Source organism: Nipponia nippon, unplaced genomic scaffold, assembly GCF_047370975.1.
Source record: "Nipponia nippon isolate SJK-2023a ecotype South Korea unplaced genomic scaffold, ASM4737097v1 scaffold_4, whole genome shotgun sequence".
NCBI classification, from domain to species: domain Eukaryota; kingdom Metazoa; phylum Chordata; class Aves; order Pelecaniformes; family Threskiornithidae; genus Nipponia; species Nipponia nippon.
In genome coordinates, this window is record NW_028262358.1 from 65044427 (window position 1) to 65064047 (window position 19621).

The window sequence follows — 19621 nt, forward strand, 5'->3', positions numbered from 1 at the left end:
GAAATATCCTGGTGAGCATTTTGGGAAAGGAACTAATTGGCATACTAAACCTGAGGCAAGCCAGAAGTGTCTGAAGCCAGCTACAAGCCTATCATGATGATAAACAGCTCAGGGTCCAGATGTCCATATATGGCAAGACTTCCTATAAGACTGACAGTACTGTATGTGCATTGCGTATGGTTCTTGGATCAGATTCACATTCCTCGGGTATGTTTCTCTGGGAGCTTTTGATTTCCGCTTTGAGGGCTGGCTCAGACCTCCAATTGCTCTTATTAAAAAAAATCTGTGACTGAAAGTTGAAAATGTGCAAGATTCTTTCTTTAAGTACACAAACACTCCAAGTCTAGCCACTTTCCTGTAGTCTTGCCAGGTTTTCAGTATGTCTGATACCTGATCAAGTGACTTTTGGGGGGAAAGGAGGAAAAAAAAGAAGGAAAAACACAAGAGAGGAATGTAGCATATCCACACCTGTACATTTTACAAGACTTCACCAAAAGAACTATACCAACTGAAGCTGATGTAGACACACGCATACCGTATATAGCTGTGTAAACAAGTCTGCAAGGCCAGTGTAGTGAATTCCTAGTTTCAGCAGAAAAAATATACTAGCTTAAAAGCATGTGCTGTATAAACACCTGCATGGAAGTCAAAATTAGTGCATTTTAACCATTTTATGCATCAATGCCAAGATGTACTTCTCCAGCCCGTGACACATTGTCATCAGAAAGGATAAGCTGAAGACTGACTGGACTCTGAAAGAACTGCCTTTGCTTCCAGGTTCCCTTCGCCCCTGTGCATACACACACACACGCACAAACGAGGTACCCGATGTGTCATATCTAACAGCACAGAAACCAAAACGACCAAAAGGCAAACCTGATGGACTGATTCTTGCCCACTTTCATGGGTTCGTACAACTTGTAATTCAGTGGGCTAATGCCCGATTCACAGCGGTGCAAGACCAGAATTAGTTCTGAAGTCCCAATGCCTATTTAAGTCTTTTTTTCTCAGGGCAGCAAGTGGACGGGGCTTGCTGTACTTGGCCCGCAGTGTGAGGACTTAGGACAGATTTATCCTTTAATTTTGGATTTCCTGGCTTTCTGGTGGTTTGTTACTTTTAAACATACTTTTTCTGTCAGTGAGATTCTTAGGTTTTGTTTAATAAAATTGTTTCTCTGAAAAAACCTCTTACATGGAAAGTTATAAAATATGTCTAGAGCCTCTCTCTCTCTGATGTCCTCCTACCATATTTAGGCATTTAAAAAAGGCATTCTGTTTACCTGGTTACATTTGCATTTTGGTATGCATGTCATACATAGTTTGGTACACATACTATTTACCCAGCACTGAGGCCATTGGAGTCCTTCAAGTAAATACAGATTTCAGGAGGCCTCATGCGTTTGGGAACATATAGCATTTACCATAACTGTTCCTCTGGGAGTTTTTTTTTTCTTTCAGAGCCAATCTCATTTCTTTTAATGGAGAATTTCAAGTAGAAGAAACGACATCCAAACGACTTTACCAGCCAAAGTACAGTGCTGGCAGAACATAAATAACAGTTTTACAGTACGATATATCCTACTGGGGCTTTACATGAAAACGGTTTTTTTTTCCCCTCAAGAATCCTGTGCATACATATTGCTGTATCATAGCGTGGAAGTATGCCTTAATATGGAGGGATGGAAAAAAGGGGCGGGTATGGCAGCAGGAGAAAGCCTACATGCAAAAGATGGTATCTTTTAAGATCGCCATCAGATTTCGGTTTGTCTAATAAGATGCATTAAGCTGCTCTCTCTCATTAAACATTAACATACTCCTACAGGTCAAAAGCCAAAACGCTGGCATTCCTTGCGTTAAAGCGGAGGTCAAACAACATGACATCACTGAATATTCAAATGATACATGGGGAGGTGGGGGAAGAACCATCCTCTTGGTTTAAAAAAAAAAAAAAAGGAAAACCATAACAGTTATCTGCAACGATTTAATACAAGCCACAATGCTTAGGTCTTGGGTTCGGTCAAATACAAACCACAACTTTTAGGTTTTGGCTGAGTGCGGTGGCATGCCAGCCTCTTCTTGTTGTAATCCTGGGGCGGACCATCAGGGAGGTTGGGAAGCAGGGATGTGCGAGGAACGTGTTGCTCAGAAATGACAGCTGCACACAGGCAGTGGGAAAATAATAGCCACTTCTTCCACGCTTCAGACTCCGTCCGCTGTGCCAAATATTTCAGAGTAAATAGGCACTCTCTCTATTCATAGAGAGCATCTATTAGGGAAGGAACACATTACAAATATTCAGTATGATTCAGTGGTACACAGAGTCAATTTATACCCGGTAGCGTAATTACACCTTTTTTTGGCGGTACCAGAGCGCCGGGACCGTTGGCCGCCGGGCACCGGGCACCCCGAGGTGAGGGCCCGGCCGGCCGCTCCGGGGGAGCTCGGCGGGCTCGGGCCACCCCCGAAACCACCCGCCTCCCCTCCCCTCTGCCCGGGGGAGGGACGAGGGGCGAGCGGGGAGCACGGACGACGGGAAATAACGGATTCCCCCGCCCGCCCCTGGCAACCGCCCCGCCGCCCCCCTCGCCCCTTCCCGCCGCCCGCCTCGCAATAACGCGCTGCCGGGGGGGAGGGGGGCGGCCGGGAGCCGCTGGCAGCGGCGGCGACTCACATTTAAAAAACATCGGGACGAAAAATAAAAAGACGGGGGGTGGGGGGGGGCGGCGGGCGTCGGGGGGGGCGCAGACGGAGGAATGCGGGAGTCAGGGGTCAGGGCCGCTCCGGGGCGGCGGCGGCGGCGCGGGGCGGGGCGGGCGGCGCGGCGCGGCGCGCAGGAATGCGCGGAATGTCGCTGTTTGTCCGCGGCCCCATTCAGCCCATTGGCGAGGCCGCGCCGCCGCCGCGTATAAAGGGGCGGCCGCCCCGGCACTCGGCAGTCACACGGCCACTCTCCCGCTGGAGGCGCCAGGAGCGGAGCGGAGGAGAGCGGAGCAGCCCAGCACAGAGCAGCCGCCCGCCCGCCCGCCGGCCCAGCGCCCACAGCGACAGGCCCGTCGGCCCAGCGCCGCTGAGGAGAACCGCCGGGCGGGAAACCCGCCTCGCCTCGCCTCGCCTCGCCTCGCCGCGGCTCACCTCGCCTCACCGCCCCGCCGCCGGGCAGCCCGACGCCGCTGCCAGCCCGACGCCGCGCCACCCACAAGCCGAGGACCGCCGCGGGATGGCCCCCGCCAGCTTCGCCGTAGCCCTTCTCCTCGCCCTCCTCAGCCCGGTAAGTGCCGCCGCCCGCGGCGCCGCCACCCCTGCCCCGGCCGGCGCGGTGCCGGCGGCGGCCCTGACGCCCCCCTCTCTCTCCCTCTCCCCCGCCGCTCGCAGGAGGCGCAGGGCCAGGAGTGCAGCGGGCAGTGCCAGTGCGGCGCGGGGCCCGGCCCCACCTGCCCGGCCGGCGTCTCCCTGGTGCCCGACGGCTGCGGCTGCTGCCGCGTCTGCGCCAAGCAGCTGGGCGAGCTCTGCACCGAGCGCGACCCCTGCGACCACCACAAGGGGCTCTTCTGCGACTTCGGCTCCCCCGCCAACCGCAGGATCGGCGTCTGCACCGGTGAGTGGGGGGCCGGGGCCGCCGCCAGGCGTGGGGACAGGGTCCCGCCGGGCTTGGGCAAGGGGGAAGCCGCGGCCCGCCGCCGCCGCACCGCCGGCCCGCCCGCCTCACCCTCCGCCTCCTGCCCCCGGCAGCTCGGGACGGCGCCCCGTGCGTCTTCAGCGGCATGGTGTACCGGAGCGGCGAGTCCTTCCAGAGCAGCTGCAAGTACCAGTGCACCTGCCTGGACGGGGCGGTGGGCTGCGTGCCCCTCTGCAGCATGGACGTCCGCCTGCCCAGCCCTGACTGCCCCTACCCGCGCCGGGTCAAGCTCCCTGGGAAGTGCTGCGAGGAGTGGGTCTGCGACGAGGCCAAGGAGCAGACCGCCGTGGGACCTGCTCTCGCTGGTGAGTGGGCGTCCCTCCGCGGATGGCAGCCCGGGGCGAAGGGGCACCCTGCAGGGAGGCTGGAGGCGGTGGGATGGGTTGACGCGGGGCACCCCGGCAGCTGGAGTGCAGCAGTTAGTGGGGTCGCCCCACAGATAAGCGTGGCTGCCTGAATTTCTAAGGAAAGGGAAGAGAGCCTCTAGCAGGGCATGAGATCAGACGGTGGTCTCATCCTTGGTCATCTGTCCCCTGCAGCTTACAGACTGGAAGATACTTATGGTCCAGACCCAACAATGATGCGTGCCAACTGCCTGGTGCAGACCACCGAATGGAGTGCTTGCTCCAAGACCTGTGGCATGGGCATCTCAACCAGGGTCACCAACGATAATGCCTTCTGCAGACTGGAGAAACAGAGTAGGCTGTGCATGGTCAGACCTTGCGAAGCAGACCTGGAGGAGAACATCAAGGTAAGTAGTCTCATCTTTGTGTGACCTACTAGGATGCTTCCAGCCACTAGCAAAAACCCTAGTGTCTTACCAAAAAATGTGCAGTTTGACAGGTAGTCAGTTTCAAGTGGTTTACCTTGAAATTTGAGTTTTGCCTCAGTGGTGAATAGTTTACAATTAAATGCCCTTCACTTTCTCTCACGCTGTGTTATGGCACTATGTAAGACACCCTTGCTTAATGAAAATATAATAAGGATTAGCATGTCTGCTTGCCCTTAGCTTGCAAACTTAGTGCTGTGTGAAAGCCTACCTTCTAAATATTTTGTATTCCCCTGTATCCTAACAGAAAGGCAAAAAGTGCATTCGCACCCCCAAAATCTCCAAGCCTGTCAAGTTTGAGCTGTCTGGCTGCACCAGCGTGAAGACCTACAGAGCTAAGTTCTGTGGTGTCTGCACCGATGGGCGCTGCTGCACACCCCACAGAACGGCCACCCTCCCCGTGGAGTTCAAGTGCCCTGACGGGGAGATCATGAAAAGGAAAATGATGTTCATCAAGACCTGCGCGTGCCACTACAACTGCCCTGGAGACAATGACATCTTTGAGTCTCTGTACTACAGAAAGATGTATGGAGACATGGCATAAAGCCAGAAGGAGACGCTAACTAGATTCTCAACTTGAACTGATTTGCATCTCATTTTGTAAACATGATTCAATAGCACAAGGTATTTAAATCAGTTTTTTTTAATTTCAACAAACTGCTCCATGTGACTTAAGACAATTTTTCTACTGACCCCAAATGGTGGCTTGAAGAAGAAGGTAAAACGGACGGTGGGACCACAGCAAGACACAGCTTCAGAACACGTTGTTTGTGAGGCGGCCTGAAGGGGTTAAGGGAAATAGGCAGGAGAAGCAGAGTCAAGCAAATGTTCCCTTAAGGTGGTACAGCGTGCTTCATCTAGTAGTGCAATTGAGAAGGAGACCATTGGCATGTTTGCTGGCGCTGGTTTAGTGACAGCAGCAGCTGGAATGCAAACCCTCGCCCAGCAAAGTGCTAAGCAGAAGGTGTTCTGTTAGTCAGGACAGTAATGTTTCAGCTCTGACACTCTGATTCGTATGGCTTGGTCAACAAGAATCAGAATCATGTCTAATAGACTGGACAGCTTGTGGCAGTTAATTTACCTGTAACAAGCTACTTATTAATATTGTAAATACTGTGTGTATATATATTTGTACAGCTATCTAAATTAATTTAAAGTTTTGTGCCTTTGTTTAATGCTTTGAAATTTCAATGATAGCCTTCTTTTTTGGAACAAGATAAGTAGGATTTAAAGCTTGTCTGACAATGCATTCAAAGCATGAAATAGATACTCTAGTGGAAATTGTTCGGATAGGGCCAAATGGTGAGTTGAGATCAAGCTGGAGAGTATTAGAACTGAGGTGCCTGTATCCTTACAAAGCACTCATCTGGCAAAATACACTTACTTCCACTTTATTGGACGAGTGGCTTTAAGAAAAATGGCTCTTCTGTAGCTCATCAGTCTTTCCACTCGAGCATTTGTTTCTTTCTTTGACTATGGCTCTTTTTGGACAGTTTATTTGTTGAGAAGTGTGACCAAAAGTTACATGTTTGCACCTTTTTAGTTGAAAATAAAGTATTTATATTTTTTATATAAATGGCTTGGTATTTCATTTACCTTTAGTCTTCACTGTTACTTTACATATTCCTAAAGGGGCTTGGCTTTGCACTAGATGAAAATCAAGTGATGCGTGGTGGGGTTTTTTGTCCAGAAGCACATAACACTCATGAATTAAGCTAATGATTTATGGTTACTTATTCTGTTACTAGGGAACCAACTGTAATTTGTTACTCTTCTGAATTTAGAATGGAGGGCAGGGCCAGGCTTGCTTTGCCAAGCCCGGTATTGCATTAGAAAGTACAGCAGGTTCCTCATGCATCACATGTGGTGGCTTTAAAAAGAGTCAGCTGGTCACCATAGTATGCAATTCCTGCTATAATACTCCATGCAAGATACTTAATTTCATTGAAACGTTCCACTGGTTAAGATTTGTTTTCAGCTAAGGCAAGGAAAATGTTTTTTGAAGTATCATCTGCGTTAAAGTTGCTCCTGACTCTCGAGTCAAATCCAGAAGTCCAAAATTTAGTAAAATTCTCAGTGAACAGCTAATGAGTTGTATCATAAAAATCACAGAACAGTACAGGTTGGAAGGGGCCTCATCGCATCTTCTGATTTAACCTTCATGCAGAGTAGGGCTAACTTAGATGTGGTTTTACTTGAATTAAGACCTTAGTATGGTATGGTAGAGCACTGAATTCGGATGGCAAACACCTGGGTTATCTTCCCACTTGATGACTGGGGGCAAATCATTTTATGTGAAGTTTGGTCTGTAAAGTGTCCATTGATTCAAACTCTTGCAGGCCCACAGATGAGAAGCGTTGTAAGAGCTACACATTTTGATAATGGTCCGAATGTTCTTCTCAGATAAGCAAAAAACAGTCAAAGGACAGTTGTGAGTCACTTCCCTCATCCCCCTAAAACTGAAAGGAAAGCTTCAGTCCTGTGCTAGGTCCTATGTTAATAAAAGACTTTTTTGTCCCTTTATTAAGACGAGGGGATTCTCTGAATTTAAAATTAACCTTTGCACTAGAAGCATTAGTTCTTGTTTTCAGAAAAAACACGTACTCTCCAACAAGAATCTTGTTCAGGCAAACAAGTTCAATCTGGAATTTCCTGGTAGTGAAAGAGTGTTAGCTTACAAAAATGTCCATCCTTCCTGAGCACCTTCCAATGCCACTGGTTTCAGCTCGCATTAGTGGCAAATCGGTGTAACACCAGCTTTGACTAATGACGGACAACAGAGCCCTAAACTAATGGGAAGTCAACGGGAGTCTTGCCAGTGGCCTCACCAGGCTTTGCACAAGGCCATAGAAGCATTTCCCCTTCCTCCAAAAAATACGAGGAATTCTCCTGGCATGAGGAAGTGGCTTTCTGTGTCCCCATACGAAATAGTTTTGGGTAGCCTCTGGCTCTTACACTCCCTGAGACTCTCCAGCATTTTTTCTCTCTCTATTTTTTTTTTTCCCAGGTTATGAATATGATGCAGCCATTCAGTTCACCCTGGAAGCACTTCAAACGCTCATACAACCACAAGGACTGGTTGTCCAACCGCTGCTGTGGCTCCACCCCCAAATAACAAGAAAACTGTCGTTTCTAGTTCCATCAAGGACAGGACATGCATGGACTTCATTCATAGCCATCACTATAGAAGCTGTCAGGATCAGAAGAACAGAAAGAAGGACAATATACCTGGCAAGTTGGGATTAATGCCCTTAAGAGATGGGGTGTTTATGATGCTGTTCAAGCCAGTTCATTAACAACTCTGCCCTGCGATCTTTTACACACTGGTATCAGTCATTATAATGAATGGCCATTCCTTATAACATTGACCTCTTGAGCCTCACGACCGGCTCATGAGATTCACTCTGGTTCTGCTCCCAGCCCTCTGCGGCGCGGGCTATATCTCAGGCACCCAAGCAGCAGAGCGCTGGCCTCCCCTGGCACTGTCCGCCAGCTGTGCCGGGCGTACCAGGCTGCAGGGCCAGCGAGCGGCAGCAGTGCTTTAGTTTAGGAAGGGCCATCTGTAATTAAACACCCACAAAGGGGCTCCCCCAAAACAGCTCGGGACCGCGACCTATCCTCTGCCCAGTAATGCAATGATGCAGCTGATTTGCTTGCCATCTGACAAATGATCACGCTGCTTCACAGGCCAGTGGAGAAGGATGGAAGAGGCCTCCTGTCAGAATATTTTAATGGTGGTTTGCTGTTGCCACTGTGAATTAAAATATGGAAGTATACTGCATATGCAAATCTGTTTAGTAAGCTGTTGCTCTCCCCTGACCATATGGAGGATCATAAATCTCAGCTATCACTGCATTATAATGATTTGCACTTCTTTTTTTTCCAGGAACACATGTAGTCTTCTGACAGAAGCATGCATTTTACACCATTTCACAAACGTTAGACCTCTGAAGGTTTTACTTCTGAAGGTAAAGAAATTTAAATACTTTGTTGTAAGGTCTCCTAGGGGTGGAGGTAGGCATCGTACTCTTTGTAAGATGACCTTTCAAAGGTATCCTGGGAAAAAGGAGACCTTGTGTGAAATTTATAGCACCTTAAATGATGATTAAAATGTGGACCTTTCAACTGTAAAGATGCTTCCTGATTTCATTCTTTGTGCCTAAGATTCATAGATGCAAGAATAAAAACTTGAGTTCAGAAGTCCCAATTACATGGGAGAGAACATTGGCTCACATTCCTTCCAAAATACCTTGTTTTGGAAGTTTGCTTTTGGATATTTGCATCCTCAGAAAATCCTATTGTGCAGGTTTGCTACTGTACTTTTAAAGTATTTTATTCATATATGAAAGTGTATTCATTCAAATGACTAGCTCCTTAAAATGGGTCTCCAGCAATACTAATAATACAGTTGGTAAGGGACCACTGTAAAGTCAATACTCATTTAATAAATGATACTCAATTAATCATTAAACAGGCATTCAAGGTGGCTGGAGACCAGAGTACCAAATAATTTGTGAAATAACTGTAAGCCATCATATTTCAGATTTTTGTACCATAACCCTTCTGTATGGATTTGCAGCTTAGCTTTCTAACACAATACAGATGTGAACAACAGACGCGGATTATAGCCCTTTCATATGAAATAGGCTCTACTCTCCAGATGGAAATTTGTCAGATTCCTCAGAGCTAAGAAACATCCAAAAGACACTAGTTAACAAACTCTTCAAGAATGAGCCACTTTTAATGATCCGTAACCACACAGGAACAAATAAGTCTTTGAACAGTATCCAGTTGTTTGTCTCACAAAGACGGGCACTCAGCTGAGAAAACTGACTTTTGGACACCACTAGAAATAGCATACTCTAACTAGATAATTTGCATTTTTTTCATGTAGCATAGCTTTTTCAGAGATCGTACTTGAAGAAAGCACTCGTACCGTTGCACTGAAAAGGGCATTAAATGTAAGAAGGAACAGTAATATTCTTACCTAGACATATAATAATTCAACCATTCTGCCTTTGCATCCTACCACCAAAAACCTAAGTTCTTCAAAAACAGTGCTTAAATGTGGCTTTGACTGATGTTATACTATGCCTACATATGGAAGTAGTTAGCAAGTAGAAGTTGGGATGAAATACCAGTGTAAGGCTTTGCCCAAAACCCAAGAAGAATCTGAGAGAGGAAGTAGCTCAGTTAACTTATTTTTCCTCTCATTTTCCACTTTTTTTCCTCCCTGCAGTTCCTTTGATTCATGCCCATAAATGGACATACCAAAAGCCACCACATTCTCACAGTGTTTTTCAGCCTGCCTGGAACCAGGAAATACCAGGAATTTCTTCAAGGAACCTGTTCCCAAACTGTACTAAAGCCTTCAACACATTCAGTGTTTGAACAGAGTTTAGAAGCATGACTAAGGTCTCATCTCCACTGCACAACCCAGCCTTGCTCCTGCATCGGAGGACAACTACTTGCGGTCATTGCTGCTAGCCCTGGCCTTTCCAGCTCTTCTCTGCGCCGGTCCGAGCCCACGCCCCCAGAGCAGCGACTATGGGGCGATTCTGAAAAGTCCCCCCAGAAACCTCTGACTGTGTATTGGGGCAGCATTCCTCAGCTCCTGTCTGTTATTGGGGCAGTGCCAAATGCGGGAGTATTTACGTTTGCTTAACGGTAAGTAAATCCAAGCCTAATAGTAGTGTAATAGTGTTTACGCTGTGAGGAACAAAGCATTTTACAGCCTTGCGAGCAGGACCAAAAGGTTGCTAACGCGGTACTGCAGTGTAAACACAACCCAGTGGTGCCTCCATTCATTACTCAGCCCCATTAATTGGGCCACTGAAAGAAATGCACAATCCAAAGAAATGTGTGTTGTTTTAAATTAGTCCTATTAAAAGCAGGTATTTAACAGCTTTCAGCAGCTACGAAATATGTTTTCCTGCTCCTGAGCTAAATGCTAAGAACCAGCTTTTCAGCCAGTTTTCAGGACTTATGTCAGCCTAGCTAATTGACATAACAGCAGTCACACTGGTTCAGACCACCTGTGGCCCAAAGTCCCGAGGCTGTAGGAAGCTAGGGGAACTGCACAGGGCTGTGTGCCTGGGAGGGCTCCCAAGAGGCCACAGGCTGGCTCCTGTGACATTTACTGGGCAACAAGCATTTGGAGGACCACAAATTGCACAAGAAAGCATTACCTACTAGGGAAGTGATAAGCCAATGTATCTGGTAAGTGAATATGATGGACTAGAATTCAAAATAGACCTGAAATACCGTTCAAGCTTTAGGCAATGGAACATCTGGGAAGGTATTAGATATCATCTTAATCCACTGTGATATGGTATGGTGTTAATTATGCTTTCTTAATTATGTATTTCTTAAATCATGCAATTAAAAAAAAAAAAAAAAAGTCTTTAGTCTTAACCAAAGAAGACCTTTGATGTCTTCTGATGAGAGATAATCTCATCATGGACTTTGTGATTTGGCACAACACCGTGCCCTGAAGGAATTTCCTTTGCCCTAACTCTCAGGCTTTGGTTACACCACACATGCCGAGCCGTTCGCTGATCCAAGTGCAGGTATGGCCCAGCCAGCGTCTGTAACGGCGCTCTGCTATCACACAGATCCAGCCCCAGGTGGAGAGCCTGGCAGGAGGAGAGGACAGGTAAAACAACAGAAAACAGATCAGCTAACCAGCTGACCATCCCTCTGGGGTTCAGCTTCACAGCCAACAAGAGCAAGACAGAAAGATAATACTGTGCAAAATTTGCACCTTCTTATCTGTGAATCAAGAGCAAGAGAGAAAGGCGTATGTGATGAAAAGCATGAGAATAGTTGAGGACCACTATATGCTGTAAAGCCAGGGAGTAAAAGTACGCGGTCTTGCTGAGAAAATACTTATTTTCACAAATTTCCAATTTCTGCCACCCTAAGGAAGGTCAGTGTTAGAGTTCATTGATCTCAGTGGAAAAGAGCATTTGTTTTGACTTGATTCTCAAGGATACCATGTATGCAAGAGAGCAAACATGCAGAGCAATGGAAATACATAAAAAGTCACATTTGGCCTTTTCCATTTATACATACTGTTCTATTCTAGGCTTGTTCTGAAGTCAAGAAGTCCAAGGTCAAGAAGTTGATCAAGCTTTTGAAATCTAACATGGTAGGAGTTAATGAAGAAGGCCAGCTTATCTTATCTTGGGAACTGCCACAGGTGTCTCTCCATGGGTTTTTCCCATCAGCATCGTAGCTGTAGTTGTCCACCTGGGGGAATCTGCTCAACTGAGGATTTTCTTCTACGTGTGACTCCAAAGATTTTTATCAGATGGCATAGAAAAGCAATGTTTCTTTCCTTCCGTTGATCCTTCCAGCCACAGCTCCATAGCCAATAAGTAGCCACTTTGGAAAGCACTACGTAGATCAGAACAAGCCCCAGCCAGTGATCCCAAATGGATCCCAGCATTGCTAATGCCTACGAGAAGCCACCTGGGATCAGCATTGCAAGGGAAGGCAACATTTGACTTTGCTTGCTGTGTTACAGGCTCAGCGTTGCTGCTTGTGCTTATGTTCAATAGCAGTAATAAACAGCACTGTAGAAGTGCCATTTTATTTCACAGTTATTTGATTAGATACCCAACAAATGCTCTTAGAGACGAATTGGCAATATGTTAGCCACCGTGACTCAACAGCCAGAGTACCAGACTCTTAGAGCCAGTCAACACAGGATACATCTAGTGTAAGGATATCCCGTAAGGTCGAGCCTTACACACACATACACGCACGCACGCACGCACACATCCCCATTGTAGCTTTCTGTATTATGTCGTTATCCTCATGAGGAAGCAGTTATAATATAACTGTGTCATCTTATATGATATTCCACTCTACAAATGTGAGTATGCTTATCTTACCCTTTGGAAAACTGTATACAACTGGGATTTTTAGCTGGGCAAGTATGTAATGGGTATGGCAAAGCTTGGAAGTACAGCTAGCCTTTAGAATGCAAGGATTCTCTGGGTAAAAACTTGTTTTCTGTATGAAGAATTAATAGACTTTCTACATGCAGAAATCAAGCAAGACTCTTCTATCCTTAAGAGAGCTTTAATTTCATACAGTTGAATAGCAAATTAGAGACTATTTTGTAATGTTTTCTTTGGCTCCAGCATGGAATTCTCCAGACCTTGTCACAAAACAATTTAGAAACAATATGTATATTTGCTAGCAACCACACACAGACATCTGTGATGGCCCTCACAGCAAAAATCAGAGCCAAGCAAGCAACTGTAATGCCGGCTGATAAAATCTCCTCGTGCTGTATGGTGACTGCTGATTGTGAGAGGCAGCAGGTTCTTGTTCCAAATAGTTACCGGTTTTGTCTAAGATCTCTCTGAGATTATTTATTAGACTTCATTCAACCAATCTTTGATTTTTTTTGTACGCTGTGTATCCACACCAGGACAACTTGTGGGCTAGTAGGATTGCAAAGAAACAGCCTGTCCTTTAGCCAGAAAATAAAAAATTGTGCACTGGCACCCGTATTTTGTCTGTCTGCTTCTCCAAAACAAGGAGGAAGAAAAGTCAGTCTGTCATTTTATTTCATGAGTCCATTTAGATAAAAACTGCTTTTTTAGTGAGGCAAATTTGGGGCATCTGATGCTGTTACATGATGCTGTGGTGGGCTTGGCAGCGGTGGGTTAACGGTCGGACTTGATGATCTGAAAGGTCTTTTCCAACCTAAACGATTCTATGATTCGATGCTGCTAACAGCTGGTGTAGGAAGTATGGCAATATATATTCTAATATTTAACCTAGCTAGCAGTTACACCCGCCCCCCCCCCCCCCCCCGAGGCAGTACCAGACTGACAGCTCCTGAAGCAGCGAAGGCGCCCCGCGCCCGGCGCCCCCGGGCGGTGCCGGTGCCGGTGCCGGTGCCGGTGCCGGTGCCGGTGCCGGTGCCGGTGCCGGCGGTCCCGCCGCTCTGCCGCCGGGGGCTGCCGGCTCCAGCCGCCCCCCGGGCCGGCACCGGCGCTTCCCCGGCATCGCACTGACACCGTGTGGCTGCTCTGGGCAGCAGCCTCGTGCTCCAGCTACAGACGTTGCCTGTCAGTGAAGACAAACAAGCTCATCATGCTCTTTTCGGTGGTAGGTGTTTCATTTCTCACTTGAAACAGTTCCTGCTGTTTTGTTAAGAAGGATGGTGTGAGCTAGGCATAGACTTGTTTGAAATGTAGGGAATCTTATTTTCTCGTAAAGTATTAAAGTAACAGCTACACAGGTCTGCCTGAGCACCATGCATGACTTTTAAACATATGTTTATACACTCTGCAAATCGTTGTTACCTGTATTAAAGGTGCAGAAAATAAAACGTCCAAGCGTGCAGTTAAGACTCCTCGGGAACCGGCTGCAAGTCACAGGGTGAGGTCTCACTGATCCCCTTTCTCTCCTGCTGCGGGCTGCTGCCGTGCTTTGAACTGGCAGCCAGCGGCAGAAGAGGAGCCCCTTGCAGACTCCCTCTGACTTCCCAATGGCACCCGTCCTGGAGGAACGGGTCACAATAGCATGTTACAATACATCACAATAACTGTCACCAGCAGGTACATGGAAAAATCATGCAAAAGAGAGGTTTATTTATTAAAGGCAATAATAAAGAAGAGTATATTTTAAATGTCTTGGTTTTTTATCTTGCGTGCTTAAAAACTAATCAGCCTTCCGAGGTCCAAGTTTTAGGACGAGTGGAACTTGCTTCTCCTCCTTAGGTGGGTACAGATTCATACGTGGGCATTGGGAACCGTCAGAAATCCATGAAATTATCTTATGTAATTGCACTTCTTTTTCCAGTTGACTAATTCTGTTACAACAAGCCTTTCAGTTAAATTGTTGAAAGGGAAACTCATTTCCCTCCTGACTTCTTCAACGTGCATAGACAATGAGTCGCGTCCATTTTGTGTAAGTTTGGTCTGATGAACAGGACTTCAAGTCTGGTGCTCTGGGTCTAACCTGAATCTACTGTAAAAAAACCTCTGATCCAGCTCCTTACTTCAGAGCCATTTCTGTGAAATGGCTTTGGACGTGCAAATGGGCAAGAGAGCTGCTGTGCCTCGTCCTCCGGATCCTCTCTACTGCAGCTGGCCCTCCAACTGAATTGCGGAGCAGGGTCTGGTACATGGACAGCTACATCACTTCTAGACTCAAAAAAGTGGTAAGAAATGCTGGGTGTTTGTTAGGTGCGTACACTTCTTTTTTTACAGCTTGTTTGAATAACACCTTTATTTGATAGTGGCAATGATGGACTGGCCATTCTTACTCTTTCAGAAACGGAGATTCACCTGAGAGTTGCGGTCGTTACTCTGCTCCTTAACAGCACTGTGCACCTCATCTTCTGCACAAGCAAAGAAAAGAGGCTTTTTAGACATATGTTTACTCACATCACCTTTCTCAGGTGAACAACTTTTAACAAGGGGTCTTCACAGAACTTCAGACCTTCGCCACCGACGTCTTAACTAACCTGCTGGAAATGCTCAGTAAGCCTCAGACCTGGCGCAGGACCCAGAGGCCTTGAGCTATCAGTACCACTGGGTTGGGCAGGGGTCAGAAAAAACCTCTTCGCTCTCCTGGTGCCAGCCTTCTTCTTGGAAAGCCTTGTGGACAGCCCAGCCTTGTGCTCACCCTCAGCCTGGTCCTGACTGACCAAATACTTCAGCTTCTACATCTCTAGCAAGAGTTACATCCCGTAACTACCTGTGCACAAGTACTGCTCTCAAGTTGTTGGTTTGAGAATCCAGGTTAGGCAAACATTTCCTTAGATAGTTTGCTTTATATAGAAATCACCCTGCCCCCTTTCATCATGTTAAAGGTGATGGCTCAGCCAAGCAGGTCTAAGAACATATTCAGGTTAACTTCTCTCCTGAGCACTATATTCCCCACATAAGTATTTTTTGTTCTGATTCAGCCTTAGCACTGCTGTTCTGGCTGTTTTCAGGATGGCTTTGAAATTCTTATCATCCACACACCCCAACAAAACCATCATGTACATAAAGTGTCTTATACCATCAAAATCTGCTATATATTACTTGTCTGAGAAGACCATCTTCCAAAGAGAGGGCTAAAATCAATGTATGATGTTCAGTTTTTAAAGATGGGCTTTAGGAAGATGTTTGCCATCTACCAAGTCCTCAAAATTTATCTTCTTATTAATAGTGGGAAATATTTCCTTTTTACCTATTTATCCAAGTCCTTTGGTCCAAAACAGGCTTCTGGTTAATTGCTTTTTCTGTTTTAAACAGTCATGTGATTGTTCTCAACTAATAGATCCATTCCCTCCAATTCCCAAAGCACTGCTCCTCTTTTGATGCCCTTGCAGTAATGGAACAGTTGCACCCTTGCTGAAATATCTACAGCTCTGTGATTTTTTGTGGACTCTGATATTAAGCTCTATGTGGCTTTTTCTTGTAGGTAGGTCTTTTCCTCGTAATAGTTTGGGTTCACCATCATGCCTTTGATGCCAAAAATGTCCATCTTTCATAAGCTTTATTTTGGCATAGATGATGCTTTGGCAAATTGTCATTGTGAAGGATTCATTCTGGATGCTGCAGGAATCTCCACACTTCAAGGAGCTACGTGTCAAGAAGCTACATGAATGCAACTTCCATCAAGTGCTGAATTTGAACAGCTGTCACCAACCATTTTCCCAGAGCTACAGCTATCTATGCCCTCAGATGACAAAGCTGTGGAGTCTGCAAGTCATTCTGACTCCTGGTAAGGACTCAGAGCCAGCTAGTGGCTATGTCTAAAAATTGGTGCCTCCTTCCTCAAGGCGTTTTCTGATCTTTCCAAGTTTGTTTGCTTTGCCCTTTGCACATACTGAGAAGTGTCCAATCAAATGAAAACTCTTCTCTCCTCCATGTGAACAGCATATCAGTCCGAGTCCTGTCCTCTGGAACTTGAGACCTGCAGCCAGATTTGTTGACCTAATAAAAATACAGTCCTTACCACCCAGAATCCATTAGCTGACTTTCCTCTGAAGTCATGAGCGTTCGTTGTCATAACACCACCCCACTTCTCCTGTTTGAATCAGGCTATTTTGGCTGCAATGTGTTCTGATCTTGCAGTATATGGGGGCGAGGGGTCTGGGGTCACACTTTTGCTTTTTTTGTTTTTTTCTTTTTTTGCAGAAAGCTATGGACAACCTGGTTTGTATTACATAAGCTCCAAGATGACATCCATTTCTGTAAGACAACCCAAGAACAGTCATTCCCCCCCAGTGATGGAGTGGTTGGTACAGAGTCACACCGCATTTCTGCTCTGTTAAAGCCAGCAGTGGGAATTAGCAATGCACATTTTATGTGATTTGAGCTCATTTGTACAAGGAAAGAAAAGTGTTAACATTTGCAGTGTAATTAGTCCCACTGGTATGTCTGATACACAGCATATACTATAATTTAAATGAAAAAACTTCCTTTGTCTAGCATAATCTTCTTCCACTAAAGCTTTCTTTGATTCTTTGGACCCCAGTAATTCAGTCTTCCCAGTGCTCTCATCTCTGAACATTGTAGTAGGAGTGTTAGCTAATTACAAGAATGTGAAGTATTTCATAAAAACCTTAAGAAAGCCCATTCTTTTCCAGGTGGCTTGCCTGGATTTCTACTGTCCCGGGGCCATGTTTCCTTAGAAAATGTACACTGAGCAAAACAGATCTTTTCCCGGTTATCTCAGATCAGACCAGAAGAGGGCCAGATATCACCAGCAAATGCAGCTGCATTCACTATTTGTTCAAAGTAGAATGTATCCATACGTGATTATCAAACTTTGCACCTCCCTAAACAATTTATTTTGAACAGCAGAACCAAGCGTACCTCGGTCCTTTCTCCAGTGCAAAGAGGCTAGGTACGGTTTTAAACCTAGTTACAGCACTATAACAAGAGTATAATTAAAATTTTGTAGCGGACTCTGCCATCTTATGCAGCCAGCAGGTACAAGATTTATAAGCGAATTCATCGCCCTCAAGCAGTGCTCTTCCTGCCACCCAGAAATGCAAGGCTCCGGCACAGATGCAGGCTGGCAAAGGTAAGGCCTCCAGCACAGAGAGATACGAAGAGACATAAACAAATTTTCTTTCAAGCCCCAGGCAGAGGCTGGTGCTGAAGCACGGCTTTGCCAGAGTGCCGTGAACGCAGGGTCTCAGATCATCTCGACTGACTTTCAGCCATACATATGTGCCTTATGGACATGACCAAAGGGCGCTTCCACTCTCTTCTAATCAGGGCGAGATTGGTCAGGAGCTTTGGGGTGACTCAAAATTTTTCCACCCCACTGTATTCATTTTATTTCAGCAGAGATACTAAAAATAGAAAGGACTAAACCTGCAATAAAGGGCAACACAAATTTAACACATGTTGCGGCTGAGGAGGAATACGATAATTTGCAATGGCATCCTCTAAAATCTGTTGCCAGGCTTCCATAATTATCGCAAGTTTGTCCGTGGTCTCCATAGCAGCCTTTCCTGAGGCTCGAGGCCGGTGTGGTGACTCACAGCGGTTCAGTGAGGGACTCGGACGCCTTTCCAAGGGAGTCTGAGTCACAGGATGCCAAACCTGGACTGGTTTCCTGTAATAGAGAGGTTCCCACACTATGGCAGACGTACCGCTCGTGGTACACAAGCTGCCTTAGTGTGATGCTCCAGCACCTCCCAGATGTTGCCACAGGGTGTACGAGGGTAAGCAGACGTTGCTGCTGCTGCTGCCACTGGCAATGGTGGTACCCAAACAAAAATATTTGGAAACTTCAGCTTTAGTAAGTTGCTGGGCTCACACTAACTCTGTCCCTGAACTCCTCAGAAGGATAAAAACAGTTTACCACAGCATGGCAGTAAAAGAACCGAGTACAGCCCTTGCTGTGAGCCTGGGATGGTTTCCTGACCTCGTTAGTGGTGCTGCTGTAGGTACAGAGTGTGACCCTGCCATAGGAGAGGTCCCTCACAGTGCTGCCACCCCTGAGCATCTGCTCCAGAGCGGTACGATGGACAGCTGGTCCTGGCACTGGTGCCTCCTCAGCAACAGGCTTAAGCTTTGCAGCAGATCTTGGAAGAAGGGAGGTCAGAAATGGGATCTTTCCTCCCAACTGGGTGCCCTGACCACGGAGCCACAGATTTAGGCTTTCTTTTATATTCCTTTTTGCCTTCTGGTCCCCATGAATCTAATTTTCCTGGAAAAGTGGGTGCCCTCCCATGCAGCAGATGGGTAGCTCCTCCCAACTTGCCGAGCCTGGTTTATAACCTTGTGTTTAAAGGGATAATTTTGTACTTTGACTCTCCTTAGACCAAGGAAAGGCAGGAGCCCAGGCCACCCACTCGCCAGATGACAGGGCAGCCTCTGGCAGGTGCTGCTAGCGGACGGCTGTTGTGCACTGGGCTGGACACAGCGGTTGAGCAGATGCTGGACGTGTCAAGAACGGATTTGCCAGAACAGGCCCGTCTCAAATACAGGCAGTTAGATATTGCTTCGTTTTCTTTTTGAAATGCGGTGGATCCCAAGGTAAATAAGAGCAGGAAACGCGTAACACATTAGTTAAGCGAATTACCTTGCAGTTATCGAGAGGGGAAGCAGACAGCAATATAAATCCATACCACCTGAATCCCTCTGAAGGCACAACTCCACACGCATGTTTTCAGCAGGAAAACTATCCTCAGATGTCTTCTGCCCTACTGCTTATTCCTGCCTCACCGTCAAAGAGCCATCAGCTTCTCAGGTATGTTAAGGTTTGCCTGCCCAAAATCATTTCACAACGCATTTCATTCCTTAAGTAGCCAGCCCACCCCATTGCTTAGCTCATCCCACACTGAGACGGCTCATGCCTAAACCAGACGTCCCCTGTTGCCCTTCAGGCCCTTTTTCCTTTCTTCCTGACCATCACAGTCACAAGGACTAGATCAGCTCTGTCCACCCTGGAACCATCTTTAACATCTGCGAAGGCTGCTACCACTCCCTTCCTCAGCCGTCCTTCCCTTACCCGAAGCAAACAGCATGGCTTCGGAGATGGAGACTGGTCAGCACCTTCCCTGTATCGGTGGGCACCAACTGCAGCCTACAGCGGCTCCTGGTGCCTTCCCTGAGAACGCCTGGCAACACAAGGCA

General features: G+C 46.8%; 2 protein-coding genes and 1 long non-coding RNA gene across 9 annotated transcripts in view; all 3 read left to right on the forward strand.

Moving 5' to 3' along the window:
* Positions 1 to 2927: 2927 nt before the first annotated feature.
* Positions 2928 to 6081, forward strand: CCN2 (cellular communication network factor 2). The gene is made up of 5 exons (XM_087777082.1): positions 2928 to 3268; positions 3373 to 3595; positions 3730 to 3981; positions 4216 to 4427; positions 4753 to 6081. The coding sequence occupies exons 1-5, from the start codon at positions 3218 to 3220 to the stop codon at positions 5047 to 5049; spliced, it is 1035 nt and encodes a 344-aa protein (XP_087633208.1). The 5' UTR covers positions 2928 to 3217; the 3' UTR covers positions 5050 to 6081.
* Positions 6082 to 7214: 1133 nt separating this feature from the next.
* Positions 7215 to 13177, forward strand: LOC148053352 (uncharacterized). Its single transcript, XR_015708566.1, has 4 exons — positions 7215 to 7736; positions 8392 to 8473; positions 9745 to 10172; positions 11593 to 13177. It is a non-coding gene; the product is annotated as an uncharacterized LOC148053352 (long non-coding RNA).
* Positions 13178 to 13708: 531 nt separating this feature from the next.
* Positions 13709 to 19621, forward strand: part of LOC148053353 (uncharacterized) — a 31790-nt gene continuing 25877 nt past the window's right edge. The window contains exons 1-6 of one of the 7 annotated variants that reach the window (XR_015708134.1): positions 13709 to 15274; positions 16018 to 16247; positions 16664 to 16900; positions 17433 to 17555; positions 18806 to 18975; positions 19075 to 19235. Coding sequence is in view for 1 of the 7 variants with exons in the window: in XM_087774324.1 (XP_087630450.1) it covers positions 19149 to 19235 (87 nt within the window). In the remaining 6 variants the exon portion in view is untranslated. Of the gene's footprint in view, positions 15275 to 15896; positions 15945 to 16017; positions 16248 to 16663; positions 16901 to 17189; positions 17376 to 17432; positions 17556 to 18805; positions 19236 to 19621 lie in introns of those variants that run through there. The other 6 variants (XR_015708132.1, XR_015708131.1, XR_015708133.1 and 3 more) reach the window with 6 other exon arrangements.

What these genes read in the sequence shown, in the direction of transcription:
- CCN2 (XM_087777082.1), top strand. Translation starts at nt 3,218, where the DNA reads ATGGCCCCCGCCAGCTTCGCCGTAGCCCTTCTCCTCGCCCTCCTCAGC. An exon ending in TCCTCGCCCTCCTCAGCCCG is followed by an intron (nt 3,269 to 3,372) that starts GTAAGTGCCGCC and finishes CGCCGCTCGCAG; the next exon opens with GAGGCGCAGGGCCAGGAGTG. An exon ending in CAGGATCGGCGTCTGCACCG is followed by an intron (nt 3,596 to 3,729) that starts GTGAGTGGGGGG and finishes TGCCCCCGGCAG; the next exon opens with CTCGGGACGGCGCCCCGTGC.